The 26,777-nt window shown below is 39.7% G+C and overlaps 1 protein-coding gene across 3 annotated transcripts in view; it reads right to left on the bottom strand.

Annotated features, from left to right (window-relative positions):
* MPHOSPH8 (M-phase phosphoprotein 8) overlaps positions 1 to 26,777 on the bottom strand; it is a 54,165-nt gene that overhangs the window by 24,452 nt on the left and 2,936 nt on the right. For 2 of the 3 annotated variants that reach the window (XM_067016388.1, XM_059041464.2), the window contains exons 2-4: positions 16,145 to 16,300; positions 3,196 to 4,050; positions 1,070 to 1,169 (exon numbers count right to left, since the gene is read on the bottom strand). In XM_067016388.1, the coding sequence (XP_066872489.1) occupies positions 1,070 to 1,169; positions 3,196 to 4,050; positions 16,145 to 16,300 (1,111 nt within the window). The remainder of the gene's footprint in view (positions 1 to 1,069; positions 1,170 to 3,195; positions 4,051 to 16,144; positions 16,301 to 26,777) is intronic. The other variant, XM_059041465.2, reaches the window with a different exon arrangement.

Genomic DNA, 26,777 nt, shown 5'->3' with positions numbered 1-26,777 from the left:
TTAGTTTCAGGGATACTGAAAATCAGACTCCCTGGAGTGCCCTTATGAACTCAACAAATAGTCATTTAAGACTAAACATTCACAGTAAAAATGTACCTGACACTGAGAGATAAGATACTCGGACGAAGGAAAAGTTATTAACCAGTTCTAATCTTACAATATTTTGAATCTCCAATCACTCTCTAAAGAATAGATGCTTAAAACTGTTCCATCGCTGTGAACAGGTACAGTCCTTACACTACACTCACCTGCACGCAACCCATCCTGTCCCGCAGCCGGAGGCTTACTGCCAAGTCTCAGCTGAGGCCTAGAACCCAAACCCACTTTTAATATTACCTCAGTTACACACAGCTTTTGGGAGAAAACCCACAAGAAATCATCCATCTCTTAGAAATCACTGCTTCCACGAGAACATGTGTTCCACGTACTTTCTGGTGTGTGAACTAAAATATCCAGTTTTATTCAAACACTGTAACGGTGAACCTTTTATAAAGTACTTGTTCCAGTACTAATATGCACTATGGATTCTTAATTGAGCTATATCTTGATGTGATCAAATGTACATTCATTATATTTATACAAATGACACAGAGCTAAATAAATATATAAATAAATATACTAAACAATAGTTTATCTCAGCATCTACTATAAAAGAGATACTTATTTACTTTTCTGTCATAATTTACTTTTCTGTCATAACTAATCTCCTATCTCTCTAAAGATAATGTATTCCCAACCTGAAACTAAAACAACATTGTAAACTGACTATACTTCAATTAAAAAAATAAATAAATAAAGATAAAGATAATATATTCTATCTCATACCCAAAGGAAAAAGAACAAGGTGAACAGAAGCGGGGGAGTTAATTATAATAATAATATAAATTATTATGTAATTAACTAAGATAACTGGTAAACAAAAAGTAGCATAAGGTTCTAAATTCCCCAGTGAACGAATTTTCTAGCTCTATGACCTCGCAGCTTAGAAAAGAGAGTCTGTCTTCACAATGAACTAGACTCCTTGTCCGAAAGACCCATGTAAATGACAAATGTCAGTATTCACACTCACTCTTTAATGCCCTGGGCTCTTTTCGGCCTTTTTCTTCCTTGTCCAAATCATGTTTTTTCGGGTATTTCTCTTTGGGTTCATATTTTTTGGTCTCTTTCTCCTGAAAAAGACACATGTAAGACCCAAAACAAGAAGAGACAGAGCTGACACCAATTCTGAAAACTGGAAAGCAGGTTCCTGGCATCGGGTCCCCCTTTGTGCACCGTGCACATGACCCCTGATGACTACATCTACGCTCACATCAAGTGCTTCCGCAGTCAAGTTTACGCCTCGACCTTGACAATTTACAAAATATCATATTCAAAGCCCAACACCAAGTTTCCTCACTCTCTTTGAAGAATTTTTTATTATTAAAACTATAACATGTAAAATTATTTTTATAATAGTGAGATAAGCTCTATTAAATAGATCTTTGCAGGAATTTAAAGACTCAGAAGGTTAGCGCACTCGGTGCCATTATTTAAGGAAAAAGTGGTATATTCTTTTTTTTGGCCGTGCTGCATGGCATGTGGGATCTTAGTTCTTCAACCAGGAATCGAACCCACGCCCCTGCACTGGAAGAGCGGAGTCTTAATCACTGGACTGCCAGGGGAGTCCCACGAGTGGTATAGTCTTGAGGCAACAGGGGAACATACAAGTAGGATGTGAAAAGCTAATAAAATAAGCTGAGGAAGCTATAAGCTTTACTTCACAATGCTACATAGTAGCTGAGGACCTCTAAAAACCCCTGACTTTTGTTCATAAGTTAGCCCCCAGTTTTCTAGTTGCAGTCAGTCCAAAAGAAAGCAAGTCTGGAGACTGCTGGGGCAGTTCAAAAGCTGGATGATCAGCATTTGTAACTGCCTCTCACTAATCAGGCCTGAAGGGGAGCAGAATTTACCTCCCCACACATGTCTCTTGGGCGCTATTACTTCTTTTAAGCTGGTGATTTTTGAAGAAACAGCAGGCATGGGGAAAACTCTGAAAACCAAGTAGGAGCTGCCCTCTTGGGAGAAACATCCGCATCTGTAAGAGAAATCTCTATTCCTAAGGGTGTCTCCCAAACCTCCAGAGACATCAGTGGAGCATCAAGGACTTCCATCTGTGTGACGGCCCCGCCCTGGTCTACTGTGCTGGGCCTGGTCGCCACCCCTAACTGCGTCCCCACCCTCAACATCCTCTTTGGTCTTTGGCTGAGGCCGGTACATGAGGTGAGGACTTCGTTCGTCCGTCCGTTTGGGCGAGTTACTCCATTTTCCTGGGTCTCTTTCATACGTACGCGTTATTAAACTTCTGTTTGATTTTCCCCCTGTTCATCTGTCTCATGTCAATTCAATTCTAGACCAGCCAGACGAACCTAGAAGGGAGAGAATTTCTTCCTCCTGATACACTATTACCTCCCTAATGGTAGAAAAGCTTCGTACACAGACACAACTCAGAGATACTGCGGGTTCGATTCCAGACCCCTGCAAATAAAGCGAATATTGCACTAAAGTGATTCACAATATTTTTTGTCTTCCAGGGCATATAAAAGTTATGTTTTTACTATAGTATTAAGTGTGCAACAGCATTATGTCTAAAAAAAACGTACATACCTTAATTTTTAAAAAATACTTTACTGCTAAAAATGCTAGCCATCATCTGAGCTTTCGACCTTTTTTGCTATAGCAACATCACAGATCACCGATCACAAACACTGTAACACCTACAGTAATAACCTCCCCAGTGGTCCAGACTCCGCACTTCCACTGCAGGGGGCCCGGGTTCGATCCCTAGTTGGGGAAGTTCCGTATGCCTCGTGGGGTGGCCAAAAAACAAAAGTTTAAAACACTGCAAGAATGACCAAAATGTGGCACAGAGACACGAGGTGAGCAGATGCTGTTGGGAAAACGGCACCGATAAACCTGCTCAGCGCAGGGTCCCCACAGACCTCCAATCTGTTAAAAAAAAAAAAAAAAAGGCACCATCTGTGAAGTGCAAGAAAACGAGGTTGGTCTGCTGCGGCTTCACCCTCCTCTTCACTATCTGTGAAGCTCCTTGGCCACTCAAGAGTGCTAGCTTGATCTGAACATTTGTGTGTTGTGAGATGCAAGCTACAGCCCTTCAGTCAGATCGAGCCATGCCCTCCACCCTGCCCCAGCACTCACCTCCGCACTCACCTCCCCCGGGGAGTCTGCGAGCCTGGAGCCTCTCTCCTCCACACACGGTCTGGAGCTCTTCTGCGCTGGGGTGGAAGCAGCCATCGGCTTATCTAACTCAGCGCTACTTCGGCCTTTGTCTGGATTCCTCTGCTTTTTCTGTGTATTTTTCTTCTCTAAGAGGCTCTTGTTTTCTAGCTTTCTGCTCTCTTTAAGTTCCTCTGTCCTTCTCAGTTTCTTTTTTTTCCTCTTTCCTTTGACATCATCCTCATCAGTGCTTACAGTGCCATCCTGCTGTTTATCAGAAACAGTATCTTGAATCGCCTGGGGCTCTGCTTTATCTTTTGCACCTTTAATTGGCTGCTTCTCGTTTCTGTTGTCAGAATGTAAATCTTCACTGTCTTCTTCCGGAAAAGGGGAATCACTAAGGACACTCAATTCAGAGTCCACCTGAGACTCAACACATTTCTCTTTTTTCGTTTTTCTGTTTTCTTTGGAATCTTCTCTTTTTTTAGCCTTTAAATCTCTTATTTCACCCTTTTTAACTTTCTTTAACTCCTTAGTTTCTTTTGTATCATCTTTTTTGGGCTTTTTGGATTCCTTTAATTCTTCTTTGGCTTCCAAAATTCTTTTCTTTGTCCTTAAATCAAAAACCAAACTTTCAGAGGAGCTCTCCAGGTCTGGTTTGGGTTTATCTTTTAGTTTCCCAGTCTTTGCTTTTTTCTTTTTCAGATCATCTGGGCTTTTCTCTTCTTTTTGCCTTAGTTTTTTCTTTTTCTTCTTTGAAAAAGTGTCTTCTTTGGTCTCACTTTGTTGATCACTATCAGAGTTTGCCTCAAATATGTCATTATTTAAGGGCAGTCTCTATAAAGTATAAAAAAGATTTAAATACTCATTAATAGTAATTTAAAAGGTTTTGAACAGTAGTACTAATGAAATCTGGTAGGAATTTTCTTCTCCAAGCAGTTTCCCAACTCCTTAAAATTACTTACGTGAATTAACGTTGTACAATATTACTTATATTTCTGATTTTACAAATAGGTCTTGGTGGTGACGAAAAGGGTCAGTTTAAGGAAACAGATAAACACAGAGGGACAGAAAATGTCAACGCTGCTGTAGGTCCCAACAGTTATATGTATGGTGGGTTGCACATGATTCCAACTTCAGAATTTCCAGAAACACCAAGGAAGTAATTTGTACAGACTTTACTGGATGCCAAAATAGTAGTAACAAACCCAAACGCAAAAATTTTTTAAAGATTTTGGATCCCAGAATGTCTTTAAACTCGCTGTTACATTTCACAGTTTACATAAGAAACGACCAAGACTGCAAAGAAATCTTACTTCCCCAATTGACTTGGTTTGTGTAATACAGTAATCTGAAATATCTCCTCTGGAAAATATCTTTTCCTATTCTAAACAAACAAACAAAACCCCTTAAGAATAAAGTCTCTGTATAGATACAAAAACACTATGCAAAGCATTTTCAGTTCCCATTTCCCCAAATTCTCTTCTAAATGACTTGGGGAAGGAAAGGAGGGAAAGAAAAGATAGGTTTATTTTTAGAAGTTAAAAGACCACCACCAAGGTTACTAGGGTAGCAGAGTGTGGTGGCATCAGCAAAGCTGTGTGACTTCTCCTACAGTGCTTCATAAAGACAGAGCCACTGGAGAGCAAAACAACCCCCCCAAGATGACACCCGTAACCCAATTAGGTGGCCAAGTATCCCAAGGAGCTCCAAAATACAAGCTGGTAGGAACAAAGTACTAATAGCTGTAAGACCTCTGTAGCGTGAATATCTCCACAAGCACGAGCAAAGGCAACAATGAAAATGGGAGAAATCACTGAAAAGTCTGGCAGGTGACCGTGGTGGGAGCGGCTGGAAGGGGAGGAGCTTTGGAGACCAGGTGGCACAGGGCTGGTCCAGGCCCTGGGGATGCTCCCCGCCGGGATGGCTGGATCAAGGCTCACAGTGAGAAGGTGCAGAGACCAGATTCCAAATAAAGCAGGACAGAGAAAGAGAAAGAAAATAGAAGATTCAGACGGGAGTGGTGGTGGTGGTGGTGGCAGCGGCTGGCGGCCGGCGGGGCGAAACCAGAGAGAGCCGGAAAAGCCCTCACAGAGCCTAAGGCCAGACTGTCCAACCCTCCGAAAAAGCGGTAAAGAAGGCTGCCCAGCAGCCATGAAGCTAAACAGATTATCTTGTTCTCCTCCTCTGCCTTCTAAAATTTCAGAAAAAGAAATTTCACATAAATATAAGCAACAGAAATTGATTAGGATAGAATATTTTACTAAACTGTTATAAGAAAAAACAGAAACAGACTAAGGAATAGAGTAACTAACCTAAAAAGGACAACAGCATGTCCGAAAGACACGCCTACTTTAAAAAGAACCAAGAGGCCCCAAATGTAGTCACTCATTGTAAGCCCACCAAGACCTAATGCCTAACCTCTCCCGTGACTGGAATTTTAAACCCTTCAGTCTGGAATTTCCTGGTCAGGACTAGTGAGGTAACTTCCCTAGTAAGACCCCCAGTCTCCCCCTAAGGGAAGGTGACCTGGCCTGAAATCATCCACTCTTTTAACCTCCTTATCCCACCTCCTCTGCCAAAAATAACCTTCCCTTTTATACAGCTCCTGGGAGCAAGCTTCTCTTTGTTAGATGGGATGCTGCCCTATCCATGAATTGGATAAAGCCAATTAGATCTTCAAATTGCCTCAGTTGAATTTTGGTTTCTACAAAACAGTGAAAATAAAAAATTTGAGGCATCAGGTAAAAAGACTAAGTCATTTATAAGAGAAAGAAACTCAGATTTGTCATTAGAGAGCAGTACTTCAAACTGGATATGGAGGGAAGGGAAGGCAGGGAGAACAGGTCCTAATTAACAACAAACAAATAAACCTCTTTATCAAACTGATAACCACACAGAAGAAAAAAAGAATTAATCCAAGTAACTTCTGAACAGTCAACACCCGAAGTGAATATATAGTAAGGACAAAAAGAACTGCAAATAAATTTGGAATTTTACAGTAGAATGGGCATAGCAAATCTGAAACTGATTTCTAATCACTGTAGGACTCGGTAAATGAGTACATATAATGTTGATGAGAACCAGAGTTCTCATGGAAGAAAAGGGAGACAGAACTGCAGACAGTGAGAATGATAGGAGGACACTGAGGTGATGGACCGAAATGACAGACATCGGTGTGAACTTGACTTGAAACAACTAAACATGTATTTTTTCCCTTTATCTCTGTCTAAAGGGCCTGGAAATAATGATGTCCCAGTAGCAATAAGTACATCTTGGTTTCTAAGTCCTATTCTCCTCTAAAAAGAATCAGGATTCCCTGGAAAACAGGAGATATCAGGGCCAGAGCAGGAAAGTACATGCTACTGGGACACGTTGTGCCAGAGAGCAAAGACGTGCCCAAAACAGACAGGGACACAGCAAGAGGACACAGGAGCTGGCCTAAAGGGGCTCTCACAAGCCAATGTGGGGCCGTTTTAGCATTAATGTAAACAACAACAGTAATTAAATAAAAAGATTCCATGAGTGTGTACTGGTATTTAAAAATTTTAAGGGGGTGGGAGGAGCTGCTCTTTATAGGATACAAAATGAAAAATATGGAATAACAGGATTAGAAAAGTCATTATTTGAAGCCACCACAGTAATAACTAATTAAGGCAAGATTCTTCAAAGTATTTTATGGAACAGATGAACTTACTTGCAAAGCAGAAATAGAGTTACAGATGTAGAGAAGAAACTTATGGTTACCAAGGGGGGGGGAGTGGGGGAGGTGGGAGGAATCGGGAGATTGGGATTGACATATACACACTGTTGACACTATGTATAAAATAGATAACTGAAGAGAACCTACTGTATAGCAGAGGGAACTCTACTCAGTGCTGTGCTGTGACCTAAATGGGAAGGAAATCTAAAAAAGAGGGGATATATGTATACATATAGCTAATTCACTTTGCTGCACAGCAGAAACTAACACAACATTGTAAAGCTGCTATACTCCAAAACACATTTTTAAAAAAGAAAAAAGATTCTTCAAAGTATTTTAAAAATCATGGATGAGAGGTTGTTGGGGAACAAGTGATTGTCACCGTCTCAAAGATTACTTATAATCAGGTTGCTTACTGTCAGGTTACTTATTATCAGATTACTTACTATTTTACAAGGGAAAAAGGTACCCTTAAAAGGGGAGAAAAAATGATGCACCTCGCTGTATCACACCATTATGACTTGACGTCAGCCATGCGATAACTGGCCCACGGCTCATCCCTCGGTGTCACGTGCCTTCTACCTACAGAATACACTGGCCAGAATGTTTACACTCAATCTACAGATCATCCAATTCCAACGATAAAAATACTATTTGTGATTTAACATTAATTAGCATTCATCTAATTCCAGTGTGAAGAACCTTCTATAAAACAACTGGCCTGGAGTCTCAAAAGGGGGGCCAAGGGCTCTGGAGTGCTCTAGATGACAGGAAACCGAAGACAGGAGACTAAACGCATGTAGGACAGGGAGCGGTGAAGGACACCCCAGGACCTCCAGGAAACCCACATGGTGTCGCCAGGCACCGGCTGTGTATGGGACAACAGCACCGCTGCTCTCATGCTGCTGAGGTATCACCAGTCGTGATGCAGCAGAGGGTCTGCGTTGCTATGATACACATGGTCAGCAACACAAAGGCAAAGTCTGTAACTCGCTCAAGGCTCACCTGAAAGCTACCCCTTTGGTTTAAGCAAGTTCTGTAAGCGAGACTTCTCTCGCTTCTCAAATTTCCCTCAATCCTGAAGAGTTTACAACTGACTTCCACCTTCCTGAAAACCATTTTCCTAAAGACTAGTGCTGACCTCCTCGTTTCCAAGCAGAATAGCCTGATTTTACTTAAATTTCCTGCATTGGTAAAAGGGAAAAGGGGGGGAAAAGAGGAAGAATAAACGAAGCTTGCTAGGTGTATGACTAACATTACTTCAAAAAATTTTAAACAAGAATGCTAAAACTGAATTATTTTTTCCAAGTACTCACAACCAATCCAATTCTTAGTTGGAGCACAGTAATAAGAGACAGTACGCCGCACACTCCACCAACCCCCCACTCTACATTTTCAGCCCAGATCTCCCTCCTTCAACTCAGACCCATGTTGCCAGTGCAAGACTGGCCATTTTCACTTGGATGACAAGTGAGTAACTAAAATCTCATGTGTTCAAAACTGGAATTGTTCCTTACCTAGTAACCTGAGTCTCAGTAACCTGAGACATCTGACACCACTTCTTCCTTCATCAGCTCAGTCACCGATCCCATGTGCATCAATTCTCCAACCTCCCCACCTCAATTCAGCCCCTCACCTCTCCCCGCCAGCGGTCTCTCCCCATTCCAGAGTCAGGTCAGGACCACAGCGTCTCAGAATCACCTTCCCAGTGATGTCAGTAATAAAGGCAGAAGGAATGTCAGAATTAGAAAATCACTATTTTCCAACCTGCAATGAAATAATAGCTCTAGGCAACAATCATCAATGGATCCTAAAACCTACACACAAAATGTGAGGAGTGGGGCTTCCCTGGGGGCGCGGTGGTTGAGGGTCCGCCTGCCGAGGCAGGGGACACGGGTTCGTGCCCCGGTCCGGGAGGATCCCACGTGCCGCGGAGCGGCTGGGCCCGTGAGCCGTGGCCGCTGCGCCTGCGCGTCCGGAGCGTGTGCTCCGCAACGGGAGAGGCCACAGCAGTGAGAGGCCCTCGTACCGCAAAAAAAAAAAAAAAAAAAAAGTGAGTTTTCTAATGGTGGATCAGACTGCAAACACCTAATCTCAACGATCCTGTTAACCTCACTAAAAGGCGTCAGCTAGACAAGATGGGCCTCCTGATGTGTTACAGCACCACTCATGACCATCCTTGCAACATAAGTAGATAAACCAATAAACTCGAGAGCAACCCTGCTTCTACATCTAGCTACCAGTTCACAAGAACACAGGGGACAGAGGAGCATGTTATAAGCTATCATGTGCTCATTCAAACCCAGAATATGGGAAATTCTACAGAAAAACAATGTGGTCTCTTCATCCAATAAACATGATGGGGAAAAATGGGGGAAGGTTAGAGGAAGAAGCTGTTATAGATTAGAAGAGATTTAGAGATTATCGATGATATACAACATGCAGACCTTTTTCAAATCCCAATTCAATCAAATCGACAAAGACATGTTGTGTTTTGTTTCTTTGAGACAGCTGGGGAAAACACGTTTATTAGATAATAGAAGATATTAGGAAACAAGTGTAAACTTTTTTGGTACGATAATGGTATAGCGGTCATGTTTCCACAATGCCTGTAATTTAATAAAGTTTTGCAGGGTAAAGTGATACGACACATGGAGTACTAAAGCATTTGCCTTAAAATACTCCAGCCAGTAAAAGGGGAGAGGTGGCGCGGCAGACAGGAAGGATGACCAAGTCCTGAGAGTGACTGGAACGGGGTGATGAATTCTCAAGTCTCACGATATAGCCTTCTGCATTTTTATATGTCCAAATTTTCCCAATAAAATTCTTCAAAAAAGCAAGATCCTAAAACATAAATCTCATCACACGACTTCCCTCGAAACTTATGCCGGCGCTTCTACTGCCCAAACGGTTGAGTTTAAATCCAGGTGCATACACACTTTTTCCCAATTTCCGCCCCAGTGTCACTCCTGCTCCTTTCCAAGTGAAAGCTCTGGCACTTCTCACCATTACCCCCAAATCTGTGCTCCTGCAAAACTCTGCATCTTTGTACCTGCCTCCCCTCCTAGGACCCTTGAATTTCTCATTTCTTAGGGCTTCGGCCAAATGACAAATCTTCTGTAATGCACCTTTGATACCTATCCTCTGACTTTCCACAGCGGCCTCACGGCTGCCCGAGATCATGTCTCACTCCGTGTTAAAGGTTCCGTCCACCTAGCCCTCCCCTTCATGTACCGTGAGCGCCTTGAAGGCAGAGGTGCATCTTATTCTTCTTCCTCCTAATGACTGACAGATGAGAACTGGATTGTTTGAATGAATGAACATGAAATAATTAGCATCAAGAGGCTGGAGTTATCCCTTTCATCAGGTAAAACAACTTAAAAGAAGCCTACAATTCCAAAGACTCTTGCCTGTACAAACAGAAAGACCCCCACGGTCCCCCGCCAAACTCCACAGCTGGGACCCCACAGCGCGAGGGCAGCCTCCTCTCAGCGCAGCTACTCGGCACCTCCCTGTCGTCTCACCTGGTCCTGGCCACCAGCCAGGCTGCTGGCCCCATGTGGTGGCTGCTGGGTCACCCGTTGGCTGCTGCCCAGCACAGCTGATTTACAAGGCCGCATCAGCCTCTGGTGCACAGAGAAGCGATTCAGTTACACCTCCACAGTTATGTCCTTTTCCATGATGTTTTATTACGGGTATGCAGACAGTTTCCTGGGCTCTACAGTAGGACCTTGTTGTGTATCCACTCTATAGATAATAGTTTGTATCTGCTAACCCCAAACTCCTAATTTATCCCTCCCCCACCCCCTTTCCCCTTTGGTAACCATCAGTTTGTTTTCTCTGTCTGTGAGTCTGTTTCTGTTTCGTAAATAAGTTCATTTGTGTCATATTTTAGATTCCACATATAAGTGATGTCTTATGGTATTTGTCTGTCTGACTTACTTTGCTTAGCATGATAATCTCTAGGTCCATCCATGCTGCTGCAAACAGCATTAGTTAATTCTTTTTTGATGACTCAGTAATATTCCACTGTATATATATGTACCACATCTTCTGTGTCCATTCACCTGTCCATGGACATTTAGGTTGCTTCATGTCTTGGCTATTGTGCATATGCTGCTACCTAGCCGAATTCTTCAGTCACCTGGGAAGAACTCTAACACTGGCTCCTTAGCACATAACTTTGAAAAAAGACTGTTCCTCTGGTCATTAGCCTACTCCCAAGATAGTTACAACCCGTACGTTTTAAATACAAATGGGTTGATGCAAATAAACAAAGCAGCAGTTTGGCTTTAGGCTTCAAAATCCTCTGTGTGAAATTATCATTTAGCACGTATCAAATGAATCAGTAGGTTAGGTGCAGCTGGGTAATCCGGCCCTGGAGTATCTGGCCAGATTCAGTGAAGTCAGGACATAAAAAATAGCTACCATCTGATGAACAGCTGTTTGTCGCCAAACAACAGGTATTAGACGATACGAAGGAATTAGTGTTAACTTTTAAAATAACTAAAAAATAGTCGAACAAAATTAAAACCACACATATCACAAGTCTGAGCACTTCCAGTACACTAGTAATCTGTCTTCTTACTCATGTTAATAGTTTCACACATAAAATAAACATATTATTTATTATCCAAATTAGGACAACTTTGAAAATGAATGGGTCTCTGATCACAATCACACCAAGTCAACAGGCTTTTAAGCTGGGGCTGACCCGAGCGGATCAGGGTCAGTCACCCTACTCCACTTGGTCAACACCCCGTCTACAGGAATGGTCGTCAATACTGTACATGAGGTGTGATGACAAAACAACTGAACAAGGTACACACACCCCAGCATCACCTCCTCTACCTAACCACCTCTGGAAACCGTGAGCTTTTCAATAGTGCAACCACTGCTCAAACAACTTTTGGAAGTTCACCCCTGCACTTTCAGAACCATCACCACACTTTTCTTGGGTACAAAGAGGAGGCGTTACTGGAAATTTTCTTGCATGACATACAGATTCTTATGAAGACAATTCCAAAATAAATAATGTAAAACCATTTTGGGCCATTGAACTATTGGAATAAATGTTTACTTCACAAAATGTACACTCAAAAATAAAGCTTATTTGGGTGCACAAATTCTAATTCATTTTAGATTAAAAGAGTACATATATTTATTATTTTATACGCAGTATTTCAAAAAGCAAAAAAAAAAAGCTATCCTCCGACAAATTTTAAAATAAAGGCAAAACTATCTCTTAGCTGAGTAGTAGGCACACAGATGATTATTAAAAAAACACAGTTGTTTGCTGGTTAGAATATGTATTGATAAAAAATTATTTTAAAAGAAAGGCAGGGGCTTCCCTGGTGGCGCAGTGGTTAAGAATCCACCTGCCAGTGCAGGGGACACGGGTTTGAGCCCTGGTCTGGGAAGAACCGACATGCCACAGAGCAACTAAGCCCGTGCACCACAACTACTGAGCCTGCACTCAAGAGCCCGCAAGCCACAACTACTGAGTCCACGTGCCACAACTAATGAAGCCTGCATGTCTAGAGCCCATGCTCTGCAACAAGAGAAGACACCACAGTGAGAAGCCCGCGCACTGCAACTAGGAGTAGCCCCCGCTCACCACAACTACAGAAAGTCTGCAAGCAGCAACAAATACCCAACACAGCCAAAAAGAAAATAAATGAAATAAATAAATTAAAGAAAAAATAAAGAAAGGCAGAAGGCAAAATCCTTTTATATGGTACTACTCTTAAAAGTAAGATAATAGGGCTTCCTTGGTGGCGCAGTGGTTGAGAGTCCACCTGCCGATCGATGCAGGGGACGCGGGTTCGTGCCCCGGTCCGGGAGGATCTCACATGCCGCGGAGCGGCTGGGCCCGTGGGCCATGGCCGCTGAGCCTGCGCGTTCGGAGTCTGTGCTCCGCAACGGGAGAGGCCACAGCAGTGAGAGGCCCGCGTACCACAAAAAAAACAAAAAAACAAAAAAACAAAAGTAAGATAATACATGAACAACTTGTAAGGCCCCTCAAGAGCAAAAGATTGATATGATCTATCTTCATAAACCTGTGACCATTTAAGGGTCTGGCCCATTTAAGACACTCTATATTTACTTGGGGAAGAAATAAAAAAAGCTATCCCTGAAAAAAGAACCAAAAATGTGAAAACAATAAAATGTGGCCGTGACAGGCCAGTAGAGGTTCTTCTGTGTCATGTACCATCAATCATCAAAGCTCAAGCAGACCAGCGGCTGCCTTGTCTGTAGATTTTCAGTCCATTAAAAATAAAGGTCTGGAATGTCTCACACAAATAAATGTTAAATAGCACCTCATTTTTTTCTTTTTAGCTTCAAATACCCGATGGTCAGCAAAAAGGTAAAAAGGTATCCGAATGTTAAATGACAAAAAGTATTTTAATGAACAAATACCATTTCTGCATCATGTATATTTTCTGATGAAGAGTATCAAAAATCACTTTTTGGGGTATTTTAGAAACCATTTCTAACTTCTGTGATACTTACTAAGTCCTAAGCAAGCAGTGCTCCCAGATTTAAGTAGGTAAACTGACGAATCAAATAAGTCTTAAATACTGCTGTAGTAAAGCCTCTCCCCAAGACAAAGATTTTGGTGACTGGGAAATATCACCATTTTCATAGGTAGCAAACGCGTGTTTCTTGCATGAACAGCATGATGGCGAGATGAGTGAAGCACTCTCTCCCACTGGCTCTCTACTTCTCTACCGACAGTGAAAGAATCACAAGAACTTACCAACAGCAAAACTATTTTGCTAAAGTGGGAAAAGGTCAGCGACCAGTGCATTTTTGCCATATGCCTGTCCAATGACACTACTCAATGATTAGGTCAAAAAGTCATAGCAATATAAATACTGGAATACTTTATACAAGACAGAATTCAGGAGAAAGTTCACCTGACATAAGAAATAGAGGTTTCAGTCTTATAAAAATTCAAAATGTTATTAGTGCCTAGAATTTTAAGTTACTTATAAAATAGTAAGGATAGCTTAGAAAAAGACACTTCCAAGTGGAGAAGTGTCTTCCTAAAACTAGGACAAGGATTAAGAAGAATAAGCCTCAGGGACTTCCCTGGTGGTCCAGTGGTTGAGAATCCACCTTCCAATGCAGGGGAAGTGGGTTCAATACTTGGTCGGTGAACAAAGATCCCACAGGCCACAGGACAACTAAGCCCACTCGCTGCAACTACTGAGCCTGTGCGCCACAACTAGAGAGAAGCCCATGCGCCACAACGAAAGATCCCGCATGCCACAACGAAGATCCAGTGAGCCGCAACTAAGACCAGACGCAGCCAAATAAATTTAAAAATTAAGAAAAAAAAGAATAAGCCTCAAACAGACCAGTTGATCAGGAATCATTCTCATTCAGACTGTCATCAATAATTTTAAATCAAGAGAGTTGCAAGTTGGGTTTAACCAGAGCCTTGGTAAAGTGAAAGGGCCAATAAAGCCAGTATTGTATAAGTCAAGACTTCTTGGGAGAAGTTTCAGTAAACTTATCTCACTAATAAAGCAGGAAAGTTAGAAATAAATTTAAGAAGATTTCAAAGTGTCTAAATTTTGAGAGTAATATGAACCAATCATTTAGTAAGACAGGTGCATTTGTGTTTGTATAGTGTTTTTAGTGAAAGAAATAGGGAAGGAGGGAGTAGGCACCCATTCTAGAAAAGTGAAGTATAACTGTAGCAAAAAACGAAAGAAAACAGTCTCTAATCTAAACTCATCTTGTAAAGGATTTCCTTTACAAAAATTTTAAGAGTACTGAAGGTTTTGCTTAGTAATTTAAAAACTGCGTTTATTAAAGACCCTGCCACTACAGCATACAATTAAAAAACTGGTAATTCCACGCCTCTAAACGGATTTCAAACTACAGCCCAAACCAAAAGAAAACCTACCATAGTGGGTAAGAGTGTGGCTGCCTGTCTCTGTCACTACTAACGGGTGAATCTGGGCTGGCACTGAACTTACCTAAGTCTCCGTTTTCTCATCTTAATCCATGAAAGTGCTAACCCAGCATTTGGCACAGACAGAGGACATGTACTGGGTGAGCAGAGGCTGCCTCTGTCACGGCTATTATTATTAACCACTACACACAGTCAAGTCCCAATACTCTTTTTGTCATTTAAAAAATAATAAGTATGTGGTTGAAACTCAAATTGTAGGGAAAGAAGGGATCAATATTCAGCCCTTAAAAAATAACTTCAACAACTAAGACTCCTTATTGTGAGCAATTTTCACTATATAGTTCTAAGTTCAAGAACCTCTGTCAGTATTCTAAAAAATGATAATTATTCCTAATTAAAAAAAACCTAAAAGCAAAAGCAAGAAGTTGAATTAGAATAGCAGCTATAAATGAAACTTACAAAGAAAAGTAAAATGGGAAATTCTTAGAAGATTCATACATAAAGCCAATTCAGTAATGTGTGGAATATGAGAATCAAGGATAAAACCATGGACAAATCCATAGAAGGAAACTCTTAAACCACGTTTGTGCATTAGTTTTAATGTTATCCCACTTTAGACCACCATCAAGTCTTTTTTCAAACTGCTGATGATAGAAGTTTAACTCATCTGAGTTCCTTTGAATTCTTTATCCTTCCTTACCACCAACAAGAGCTACTAAAAAACAATAAAGTGGTTAAAAATTGAAATGGAAATAGAAAAGAAAAACAAAAGACACGGAGATAATCAGACCTGTGAATAATCTGAAATGGATTAAAATTTATAGCTTTATAAAGTGATCTAAGAATTGTTTGAATTAGCAGAAAAGTCAGACTTAGAAATATGTTAATAATGCTGATTAAATATAAGAGTATGTGTTGTATCTGTAATAGTAACATGAATAGCATAAAAAATATTCCTCGGGTATACAAAAACATGATGCTCACACATGGACGAACAAGTAAAGTTTCAATACATCTCTTTTCTCCCCACTATCATCTTACTCTTAACAAAGGAAAATAACAACATGTCCAAACTATACCTGTTTGTCACCTGCAATCATAGCTTGGCTACAGAAAAAAGAGCCTGGCAAAAATCAATGAAAGCATTCTATGAGAATCAATTGGCTATACAGAACTTACAACAGGAATGTTGTATATTTTATTATTATTTGTAAATTACTTACTATACATCCTGTATATTATTAAAATTTATAATAAACTTATTATACTAAAAAAAACCACTATGAGATAAAATATAATACCTGGACATCTTTCTTCACTGGTTTAGCTTTGTTATCCGCAACTTTCTTCCTAAATTCAAGAAGAACTTCTTTACAGTCCTCAAGGTGAACCTCAGGCTCCCAGGTATCATCATCTGATGTGTATCCTTTCCATCGAACTTTATAAACAATCTTGCCCTGTTATATAAATTAAAAACAGGCAAATAAAGGATATTAGACTTGATTATAGTTCCAAAGCCATACAATTATTGAGAATACATGAACCAACTTGAAATGGAGATTAAAATCATGATAAAGACTGTTCATCTCCTGAGATCATTTGTGAATTCTTTAAAATACATAATGAAAGTCCATCCGATCTAAGTACAGCTGTAGTTTCTCCCTCTGAGGGCAACTGCTTCCTACAGTAGAATAATAAAACATCAGTCATATTTTAATCTGTCCCCTCCTACTGTGAATCAGCCTAAAAGCTTCTCTTAAAATGTTCTCTGCAAGACATGAGAAGCTAGTAATTGTAACAGTTTCTGGGGAGAAGGAAAGAAGGAGAGTCAATCTTCAATCTATTTTGCATGCATTACTTTCCACTTAATAACTAATTTTTAAATTAAATAACCACAATAAAACAAATGTAAAAAAAAGTTCATCTCCTGAAGCAAGTGGCAAAAACAAAAACAGTATCACACCAAAAGCAAAAGCAACAAAAGTAAAAGTAAACAAGTCATACTACATCATACTAAAAAGCTTTTACACAGCAAAGGAAACCATTAATAAGATGAAAAAGCAACCTACTGAATGGGAAGATATCTGCAAATCATATATCTGATAGTCAATATCCAGAATACATAAAAAACTGATACAAGTAAAAAGCAAAAAACAATCTGATTAAAAAATGGGCAGAGAACTGAACAGTTTTCCCAAGAAGACATACAGATGGCCAACAGACAGCTAAAAAGATGCTCAACATCACTAATTATTAGAGGAATGCAAATCAAGACCACAATGAGTTGTCACCTCACACCTGTTAGAATGGCTATTATCAAAAACAAAAGAACCATCAAGTGCTGATGAGGATGTGGAGAAAAAGAACTCTTTTTTGCACTTTTGGATGAGACTGTAAATTGGTGTAGCCACTATGAAAAACAGTATGGAAGACCCTCAAAAAATTAAAAACAGTGGGCTTCCCTGGTGGCACAGTGGTTGAGAATCTTCTGCCTGCCAATGCAGGGGACACGGGTTCATGCCCTGGTCTGGGAAGGTCCCACATGCCGCAGAGCAACTAGGCCCGTGAGGCACAACTACCGACCCTGCGCATCTGGAGCCTGTGCTCCGCAACAAGAGAGGCAGCGAGAGGCCCGCGCACTGCAATGAAGAGTAGGCCCCGCTCACCACAACTAGAGAAAGCCCTTGTACAGAAACGAAGACCCAACACAGCCAAAAATAAATAAATAAATATATTTATTTTTTTAAAAAATTAAAAACAGAACTACCATAGCAATCCCACTTTTGGGTATTTATCAAAAGAAAATGAAGGGGCTTCCCTGGTGGCGCAGTGGTTGAGAGTCTGCCTGCCGATGCAGGGGACACGGGTTCGTGCCCCGGTCTGGGAGGATCCCACATGCCGCGGAGCGGCTGGGCCCGTGAGCCATGGCCGCTGGGCCTGAGCGTCCGGAGCCTGTGCTCTGCAACGGGAGAGGCCACAACAGTGAGAGGCCCACGTACTGGGAAAAAAAAAAAAAAAAAAGAAAATGAAAACACTAACTGGAAAAGATATATGTACCCCCATGTTCACTGCAGCATTACTGACAATAGCCAAAAAGTGGAAACAATCCAAGTGACCATCAATAAGTGAACGAATACAAAAAACGTAGTGTGTATACAGACATACACATATATATCACATACATATATAATCATATACATCACACATATATGTATGTACACACACACAGAGTATTATTCAGCCATTAAAAAAAAGAATGAAGTCTTGCCATATGCAACAACATGGATGGACCTCAAGGGCCTTACAATAAGTGAAATAAGTCAGAGAAAGAAAAATACTATATGATCTCACTTACACATGGAATATAAAAAGAAAAACAGGGCTTCCCTGGTGGCCGAGTGGTTAAGAAATCCGCCTGCCAATGCAGGGGACGTGGGTTTGAGCCCTGATCCAGGAAGATCCCACATGCCGCGGAGCAACTAAGCCCATGAGCCACAACTACTGAGCGGGCGCTCTAGAGCCCACAAGCCACAACTACTGAGCCTGCGAGCCTAGAGCCCGTGCTCCGCAACAAGAGAAGCCACTGCAGTGAGAAGCCCACACACTGCAAGGAAGAGTAGTCCCAGCTCACCGAAACTAGAAAAAGCCCCCACGCAGCAACTAAGACCCAAGGCAACCAAAAATAAATAAATAAATACATTTTTTTAAAAGAAAAGAAAAACAAACAAACAAAAAACCCCAAGCTCACAGATACAGAAAGCAGATCGGTGGCTGCCAGAGGCAGGGGTGGGGGTGGGAAATGGGTGAAGGGGGTCAAGAGGCACAAACTTCCAGTTACGAAATAAATATGTCACGGGGATGTAATAAATGTACAGCATGTGACCATAGTTAATAATACTGTACTGCATATTTGCAAGTTGCTCAGAATGCGGATCTTAAAAATTCTCATCACAAGAAAAAAAATTTTAGATGTTAACTAGACTTACTGTGGTGATCATTTCACAATGTATACAAATATCAAATCATTATGTTGTACACCTAAAGCTATTATAATGTTATATATGTCAATAATACCTCCATTTAAAAAAAATTAAAATAAACACATAAAACCACAATACCATCAATCCATTTTTTATAAATCAAAGACTGAGGTCTTTTCCTGATTATATAAGCAATGTGCAGTCTTTGAAAATCAATGAAAAACAGGAAAAAACAAATAAAAGTCACCTCAAAATAATGATAACAATTTGATCTATTTCCTTCACCTTTTGCATTTATAAGTATATATTTAATGTGTATATACTTAAAACACTGGGATAATACTATCAGCTTTATCTTGCTTTCTCACTGATATATCAAACATTTCTTGCTTTACTATCTTCCAGAAACATAATTTTTAGTGACTGAACATTATTCCATCATAGAAATACAAAAATACAATGACAACTCTCCCTTTGGAAACCAAAGGTTGTTTTGATTGTTTCCAATTTGTCTTTTTATAAGTAACACTGTGACTCTGATTAGGTTGTTAGAATAAATTCCCCAAAGAGAGACCAACGGGATCAAATAATAAAGCCATTTAAAGATTGTAAAAATGCACCATCAAATGTCTTCCAGAAAAGATGCTCCAACTTTCACCTCACCAGATACAAGAGCAGGGATCAGCAAAATGTAGCAGGGCCTGCCTCTGTTTTTGCTCATCCTATAATCTAAGAATGGTTTTACATTTTTAAATGGTTGAAAACAAAATCATCCAATCATTATGTTGTACACCTGAAACTAATGTAATATTCTAAGTGAATTTCATTTCAATTAAAAATATTAACACACACACAAACAAATCAAAAGAAGAATCATATTTACATCAAATGCCTCAAAATGTGTTGTGCACTGTCAAAATCTCTGCATTTACTGGTTCACTTAATCTTTAGAATAACCCTGTGAAGTATTAATATTCATTTTATAGATAAGGAAACTGAAGCTTCTAGACAGACTAACTACTAATGATTACACAGCTAAAGAGTAGTTCAGTTGAAATCCAAACCCAGGACCTGAGCTGCATGCAGAAAGTCATCCCGTACTGTGAAGGCAATACGTGTAAATGCCAAAGGGAGATGCAGGTAACACATTCTAGTGAGTTTCCAAGAAGGAAGATCACTGTCTTTGAGAGAAGGAAAGGTTTTTAGGAGAATGAGGTCACATTTCTACCATGATAAAGAACACCAACTCTAAACCCCCAACTTGTTTCTCAGCCTACAAAGTCTAAAATGTTTACTATATGGCAATTTACCAAAAAAGTTCTGCCATATTCCACATCCACTTACAAAATTATCATTAAGCCATTTACATATTTTCTTTGAAAAATTACCTGCTACGTGCCCACTTTCACCACTGCTATTCAACGTTGTACTGGAAGTTCTAGCCAGAGCAATTAGGTAAGAAAAAGCTATAAAACGCATCCAGGTTGGAAAGGAAGAAATGAAACTATATTCACAGATGATATGATTCTATTTATAAAAAAAATCCCAAAGAATACACAAGAAAGTAACCAGATCTAATAAATGAACTTCAGCAAAGTTGCAGGGTATGATACACACAAAAATTAATTGTTTCTATACATCTGAAATGCCCAAACCAAAAATGAAATTAAGAAAGCAATTCCATTTACAATAGCATCTAAAGTATAAAATACTCAAGAATAAACTTAGCTAAGGACATAAAAGACTTGCATACTAAAAACTACAAAACACTGCTGAAAGAAATTAGAGAAGATACAAATAAATGGAAAGACATCTCTGTTCTTTGGTAGGAAGACTTAATACTGTTAAGATGTCAACACTACCAAAGTGACCTCAGGTCCCTATCAAAATTCCAATAGCCTCGTTTGCAAAGGTAGTAAAGACAAACCGCAAATTCATATGGAATTGGAAGAGGTCCTGAATAGGCAAAACAATCTTGAAAAGGAACAAATTTGGAGGACTCACACTTCATGATTTCAAATTTTACTACAGAGCCGCAATAATCAAAACAGTATGGTACTGGCATAAGAACAGACACATGGAGTCCAGAAATAAACCCCCACATCTAAGGCCAACTGATATTTGATAAAGGTGCCAAGTCCAATGAACAGGGACACAAATTATGCTGGGACAACTGGATTTTCACATATGAAACAATGAAGTTAAATCTCTATCTCACACCATACACAAAAATTAACTCAAAATAGATCAAAGACCTAAATTTAAAAGCTAAAACTATAAAATTCTTAGAAGAAAACACAGGGGTAAATCTTCAGGAACTTCTGATTAGACAATGAATTCTTGGATACAGGCATACCTAAGAGATATTGTGAGTTTGGTTCCAGACCACTGCAATAAATATCACAATAAAGCAGGTCACACAATTTTTTTGATTTTGCAGTGCATATAAATGTTATGTTTATACCTTGGTCTACTGAGTATGCAGTAGCATTACCTAAGAAAACAATGTACCTACCTTAATTAAAAAACACTTTGTTGCTAAAAAATGCTAACCATCATCTGAGCCTCCAGTGAGTGGTAAACTTTATGCCATAGTAACATCAAAAATCACTGGTCACAGATCACCATAACAAACATAGAAATAATGAAAAAGTGTGAAATATTGTGAGAATTACCAAAATGTGACACAGAGACATGAAGTGAGCATGTATATATGAAGTGAGCAAGGTATATATACAACATCAAAAGCCCAAACAAAAGAAAAAAATAGGTAAAATAACTTCATCAAAAACTTTTGTGCATCAAAGGACATTATTAATAGAGTAAAAAGGAAACCCATATAACTGGAGAGAATATTTCCAAATGACATCTCATAAGGGATCAATATCCAGAATATATTAAAAAAAAACAAACTCCTCCAACTCAAAAACGAGACAACACACTTAAAAATGGACAAAGGAAGGACATGAATAGACATTTCTCCAAGAAGATATACCGATGACCAATAGCACATGGAAAGATGCTCAACATTAGTCCTTTGGGAAACACAAATTTTAAAACCACAAGATACTACCTCACACACACTAGGTCAAACAAAAACACAGAAAGTAACAAGTGTTGGTGAGGATGTGGAGAAATGAGAACGTTCTCACATTGATGGTGGAATCTAAAATGGTACAACTGCTGTGGAAAACAGTTTGGCAGTTCCTCAAAAAATTAAACAGAATTACCTCATAATCCAGTAATTCTACTCCAAGGTATATACCCAAAAGAACTGAAAACAGAGACTCAAACAGGTATCTGAACACACATTTCAGGGCAGCATTATTCACAATAGCTGAAAAGTGGGAAACAACCCAAACAAACAATCAACAGATGAATATATAAACAAAATGTGGTGTACACATATAATGGATTATTCAGCCTTAAAAGGGAAGGAAATTCTGAGACATGCTACAATATGGATGAACCTTAAAAACATTATGCTAGGTGAAATAAGCCAGACACAGAAGGAAACTACTGAACTGGCCAAAAAGTTCGTTCTGTAAAAACCCAAACGAACTTTTTGCCCAACCCAGTATTTATGATTCCATTTATATAAAGTACCTAGAATAGGGAAACTCATGAAGACAGAAAGGAGAATAGTGGCTGCCAGGGCCTGAGGGGAGGGAGAATAGGGAATTAGTATTTAATGGGTACAGTCTCGGCTTGGGAAGATGGAAGAGCTCCGGAGCTGGGTGGTGAGGATGACGGCACGTCAGTGTGGATGTACTTAATGCCGCTGAACCGCACACTGAAACGTGGTTGAAATGAAAAAGTTTAAAATACACATATAAAATGCATATATATAAACTACATCAAAAACATTTTAAAGTTACCTGTTGTATCTTTTGCCCATTTTCTAGCTCATTTATGAGAATTTTTCTCTTTAATACTTCTTTTTTTGGCCTTGCCATGCGACTTGCGGGATCAGTTCCCTGACCAAGGATTGAACCCGGGCTATGGCAGTGAAAGTGCCAAGTCCTAACCACTGGACTGCCAGGGAATTCCCTTTCATTTTAATACCTGATGGCTATTAAATCTTTGTCATATGTATTCCAAATTCTTGCTTTTCCAGATTTCTGATTTTTCTTTTCTGCTCAATACCCAATCTCACTGAGAAGCAAGAACATACTCATGCAATAGGTTTCTGCACAAACTGCAGAGCACCATTCTAGCTATACTCTTAACACGTGTCTGATTTTATGCATACAACCACCAAGGCAATAAACTTTCCAAACTGACTGCCAACCACTGTTCCCTCCCATTGCACCCTACCATCATGCCTACACTGCCTTTCAATCATTCTGCCATCTGTAGAAAGACCAAGCATTAGCATCTAACAGAATAAGACACTAAGAAATAGTGGGAAAAGAGTAGCCTCTTAACTTTCAGAAATAATCCTGAAAATCTTTATAATTTTAAAATAATTAAGAGTCTAGGGACTTCCCTGGTGGCACAGTGGTTAAGAATCTGCCTGCCAATGCAGGGAGACACAGGTTCGAGCCCTGGTCTGGGAAGATACCACATGCCGCGGAGCAACTAAGCCCATGCGCCACAACTACTGAGCCTGCGCTCTAGAGCCCGTGAGCCACAACTACTGAGCCCGCGAGCCACAACTACTGAGACCATGTGCCACAACTACTGAGCCCATGTGCCTAGAGCCTGAGCTCCCAGCAAGAGAAGCCACCGCAATGTGAAGCCCACGCACCGCAACCAAGAGTAGCCCTTGCTCGCCGCAACTAGAGAAAGCCTGCGTGCAGCAGAGACCCAATGCAGCCAAAAATAAATAAATAAATAAATTTATTTTTAAAAAATAATAATAATTAAGAGTCTATGTTGGGAATTCCCTGGCGGTCTAGTGGTTAAGACTCCGAGCTTCCACTGCACAGGGCGTGGGTAGATCCGTGGTCAGGGAACTAAGATCCCACATGGTGGTGCCCCCCCCTAAAAAAGAGAGCTATATAACTGGGTGCAGGGCAGTGATTATAACAACTGAAAATGCATGCGTATGCTTTTTAGCAAAACAGTGTGGAAAGAGAAAACTATTAATACACAACCTTGTAAGAGCTTCTATGAAGGCGCAGTTAAAACTGGAGATAAACCAAGGTGAGAGAACAGCTGGCTTAGCTCCTCGCAGCGGCACTCCTGCTCTTGGCACAAATACCACAGGAGAAGTTACACCGCTACAGGGGAGTGGAGGGATGCCTGAATGCACCCAACAACAGGGCACAGAGACCAACGATCCTTATTTGTGGGCCACCTTAGTTTTGTGTGCATAAAAATATTGCTAAACGTGTTACTCAAAGTTGCTTTTAAAATACACTATTTACTTTCAAATGGGCCAGAAAAAAATTTATATAAATAAAGAGAAAAAAATAATAAAGCCAATATCAACAACTGGGGGATCTGGGTAAAGGCATATGGGAGAGTCTACACAATTCTTGCAACTTTTCTGATGATTAAAAAAAAAAGGCAGTAATGAACACATATAAATTTAATACTTGTTATCAATTAGGTTTGATCTAGTCAATGAGAATGAGGGAATATTAACAATCATTCTCAAGTACAAGGAGTAGATCTCAATTTTAGCGCCAGATTTAACTGATTGATAATTGTTAACAGCCTTCATTTCAGCAGTTTCGCTTCATTCATTCATTCAACAAATATTTACTGAGGTTCACTATGTGTATAGCAGTATACAAAACAAATGAAAACCTGAATTACATGTTTTTTTATAGGAATAATGTCAACCCAAATATTGCCCAAGACTTTGCTGTATATTAAGAAATTTCATGATAGCCCTGGGATCTATAAACTTATCTTCAAAATTCCCCAAATGTCTATTTTCTTAGTAGCCACATTTTCTTTTAGCTTAATCAGTGGGACAAACTAAATGGCAGCAGATGGGCCGTCCTCCTATCCTCTTAGGTTGTATACACTAGATAATTAGCTAAAAATTTTTGTTGGGCTTCCCTGGTGGCACAGTGGTTAAGAATCCACCTGCCAATGAAGGGGACACGGGTTCAAGCCCTGGTCTGGGAAGATCCCACATGCCACGGAGCAACTAAGCCCGTGCGCCACAACTACTGAGCCTGTGCTCTAGACCCACGAGCCACAACTACTGAAGCCCGTGTGCCTAGAGCTCATGCTCTGCAACAAGAGAAGTCACTGCAATGAGAAGTTGACGCACTGCAACGAAGAGCCAATGCAGCCAAAAATAAAAAATAAATTTATAAAAAAAGAAAAAGCAGAAATCAATGAAATAATAAATAAATATATAATCTAACATTTAAAAAGGGTAATATCACAACCAATTTTGGTTTATTCTATGAACACAAAGTTGATTTAACATTAGGAAATCAATGTAGTTTATCACATTAGTGATATAAGGGAGAAAAATTATGCGATCATCTTAACAGATGCAGGAAAAAATTTAATAAAATTCAACATCCTTTCGCAATAAAAGTATTTAGCAACTAGAAATAAATAGAATTTCTTTAACAAAGGGTAAATACACAAAAATTAATTGTACAAGCAACAAACAAGACAATGAAACTTTTCAAAAGACCATTTACCACTGCATCAAAAATATCAATTATACCTAAAAATCAACTTACTAAGACCTCAACATAGAAAGCTATAAAAACATTATTGAAAGAAATTAAATTGATCCTAAATTTACCCACAGATTCAATGCAAATCCCAATAAAAATTCAAAGTTTTTAATGTGTGCAAGGAAATTGACAAGTTGATTCTAAAATTTACAAGGCATTGTTAAAGAATAAAAAGATTTGCTCAATGAAACCTGATCCCTACATTACACTATACACAAAATCAATTCCAAGTGAAATGTAAATATAAAATCTGAAAGGGAAAACAACAGAGCTTTCAGAAAAAAAAAAAAAGAGAATATTCAGGGTAGGGAAAGATTTCTCAAACCAGACATAAAAAGCACTCAACATCAAGACAAAGATTAAGTTTTTCTACATTAATCATATGAACTTCTATTAACCAAAAAAAGACATAGCAGGAAAAGAGACATACATGACATCACCCACAAAGGGTTTGAATCTAGAATACAACAATAAAGAAAGACAAAGTAGAAAGAGATCTGAACAGGCACTTCATAAAAGATAACCAAATGACCAAAAAATAAGTATTGGGTTGGCCAAAAAGTATGTTTTTTGGCCAACCCAATATATGAAAAGATGCTCAATGATTTCAACACTGATTACTAGTACAGAATCCAGAGAAATATAAATTATTAGTAGGAAATACCATCAGATACCCCACCAGTACTGGCTAAAAGTATAAAGACTGACAATATCAAGCGCCGATAGGATGCTTAACAAAAGGAATTCTCATAAACCATTAGCAGAAGTGTAACTGGTACAACCAATTTCAAAAACACTTTCCACTTAAAGCTGAAGACACATGCAACCTGTCTGAATAATTCCACTCCTAGGTGTACACAACCAAGTGAAATATTTGTGCACAATACACCAGGAGACATGTTCAATGAAGTTCACAGAAGCATTATTCACAATAGCCAAAAACTGGAAACAACCCAAATGCCCATCAACAGTAGTAGAAAAGAGAGACTGTAATATGTTCATACAATTGAATACAGTTGACCCTTTAAAAACATGGGTTTGAACTGTGGGATCCACCTATATGCAGATATTTTTCAATAAATATATTGAAAAATTTGGACTTCCCTGGTGGCACAGTGGTTAAGAGTCTGCCTGCCAATGCAGGGGACACGGGTTCGAGCCCTGGTCTGGGAAGATCCCACATGCCGCGGAGCAACTAAGCCTGTGCACCACAACTCCTGAGCCTGTGCTCTAGAGCCGGTGAGCTACAACTACTGAGCCCATGTGCCACAACTACTGAAGCCCACACGCCTAGAGCC

The sequence above is a fragment of the Kogia breviceps genome, chromosome 16 (genome assembly GCF_026419965.1).
Source record: "Kogia breviceps isolate mKogBre1 chromosome 16, mKogBre1 haplotype 1, whole genome shotgun sequence".
NCBI classification, from domain to species: Eukaryota; Metazoa; Chordata; class Mammalia; order Artiodactyla; family Physeteridae; genus Kogia; species Kogia breviceps.
The sequence above is the reverse complement of the archived record's forward strand: the minus strand, read 5'-3'. Positions and strand labels throughout refer to the sequence as shown.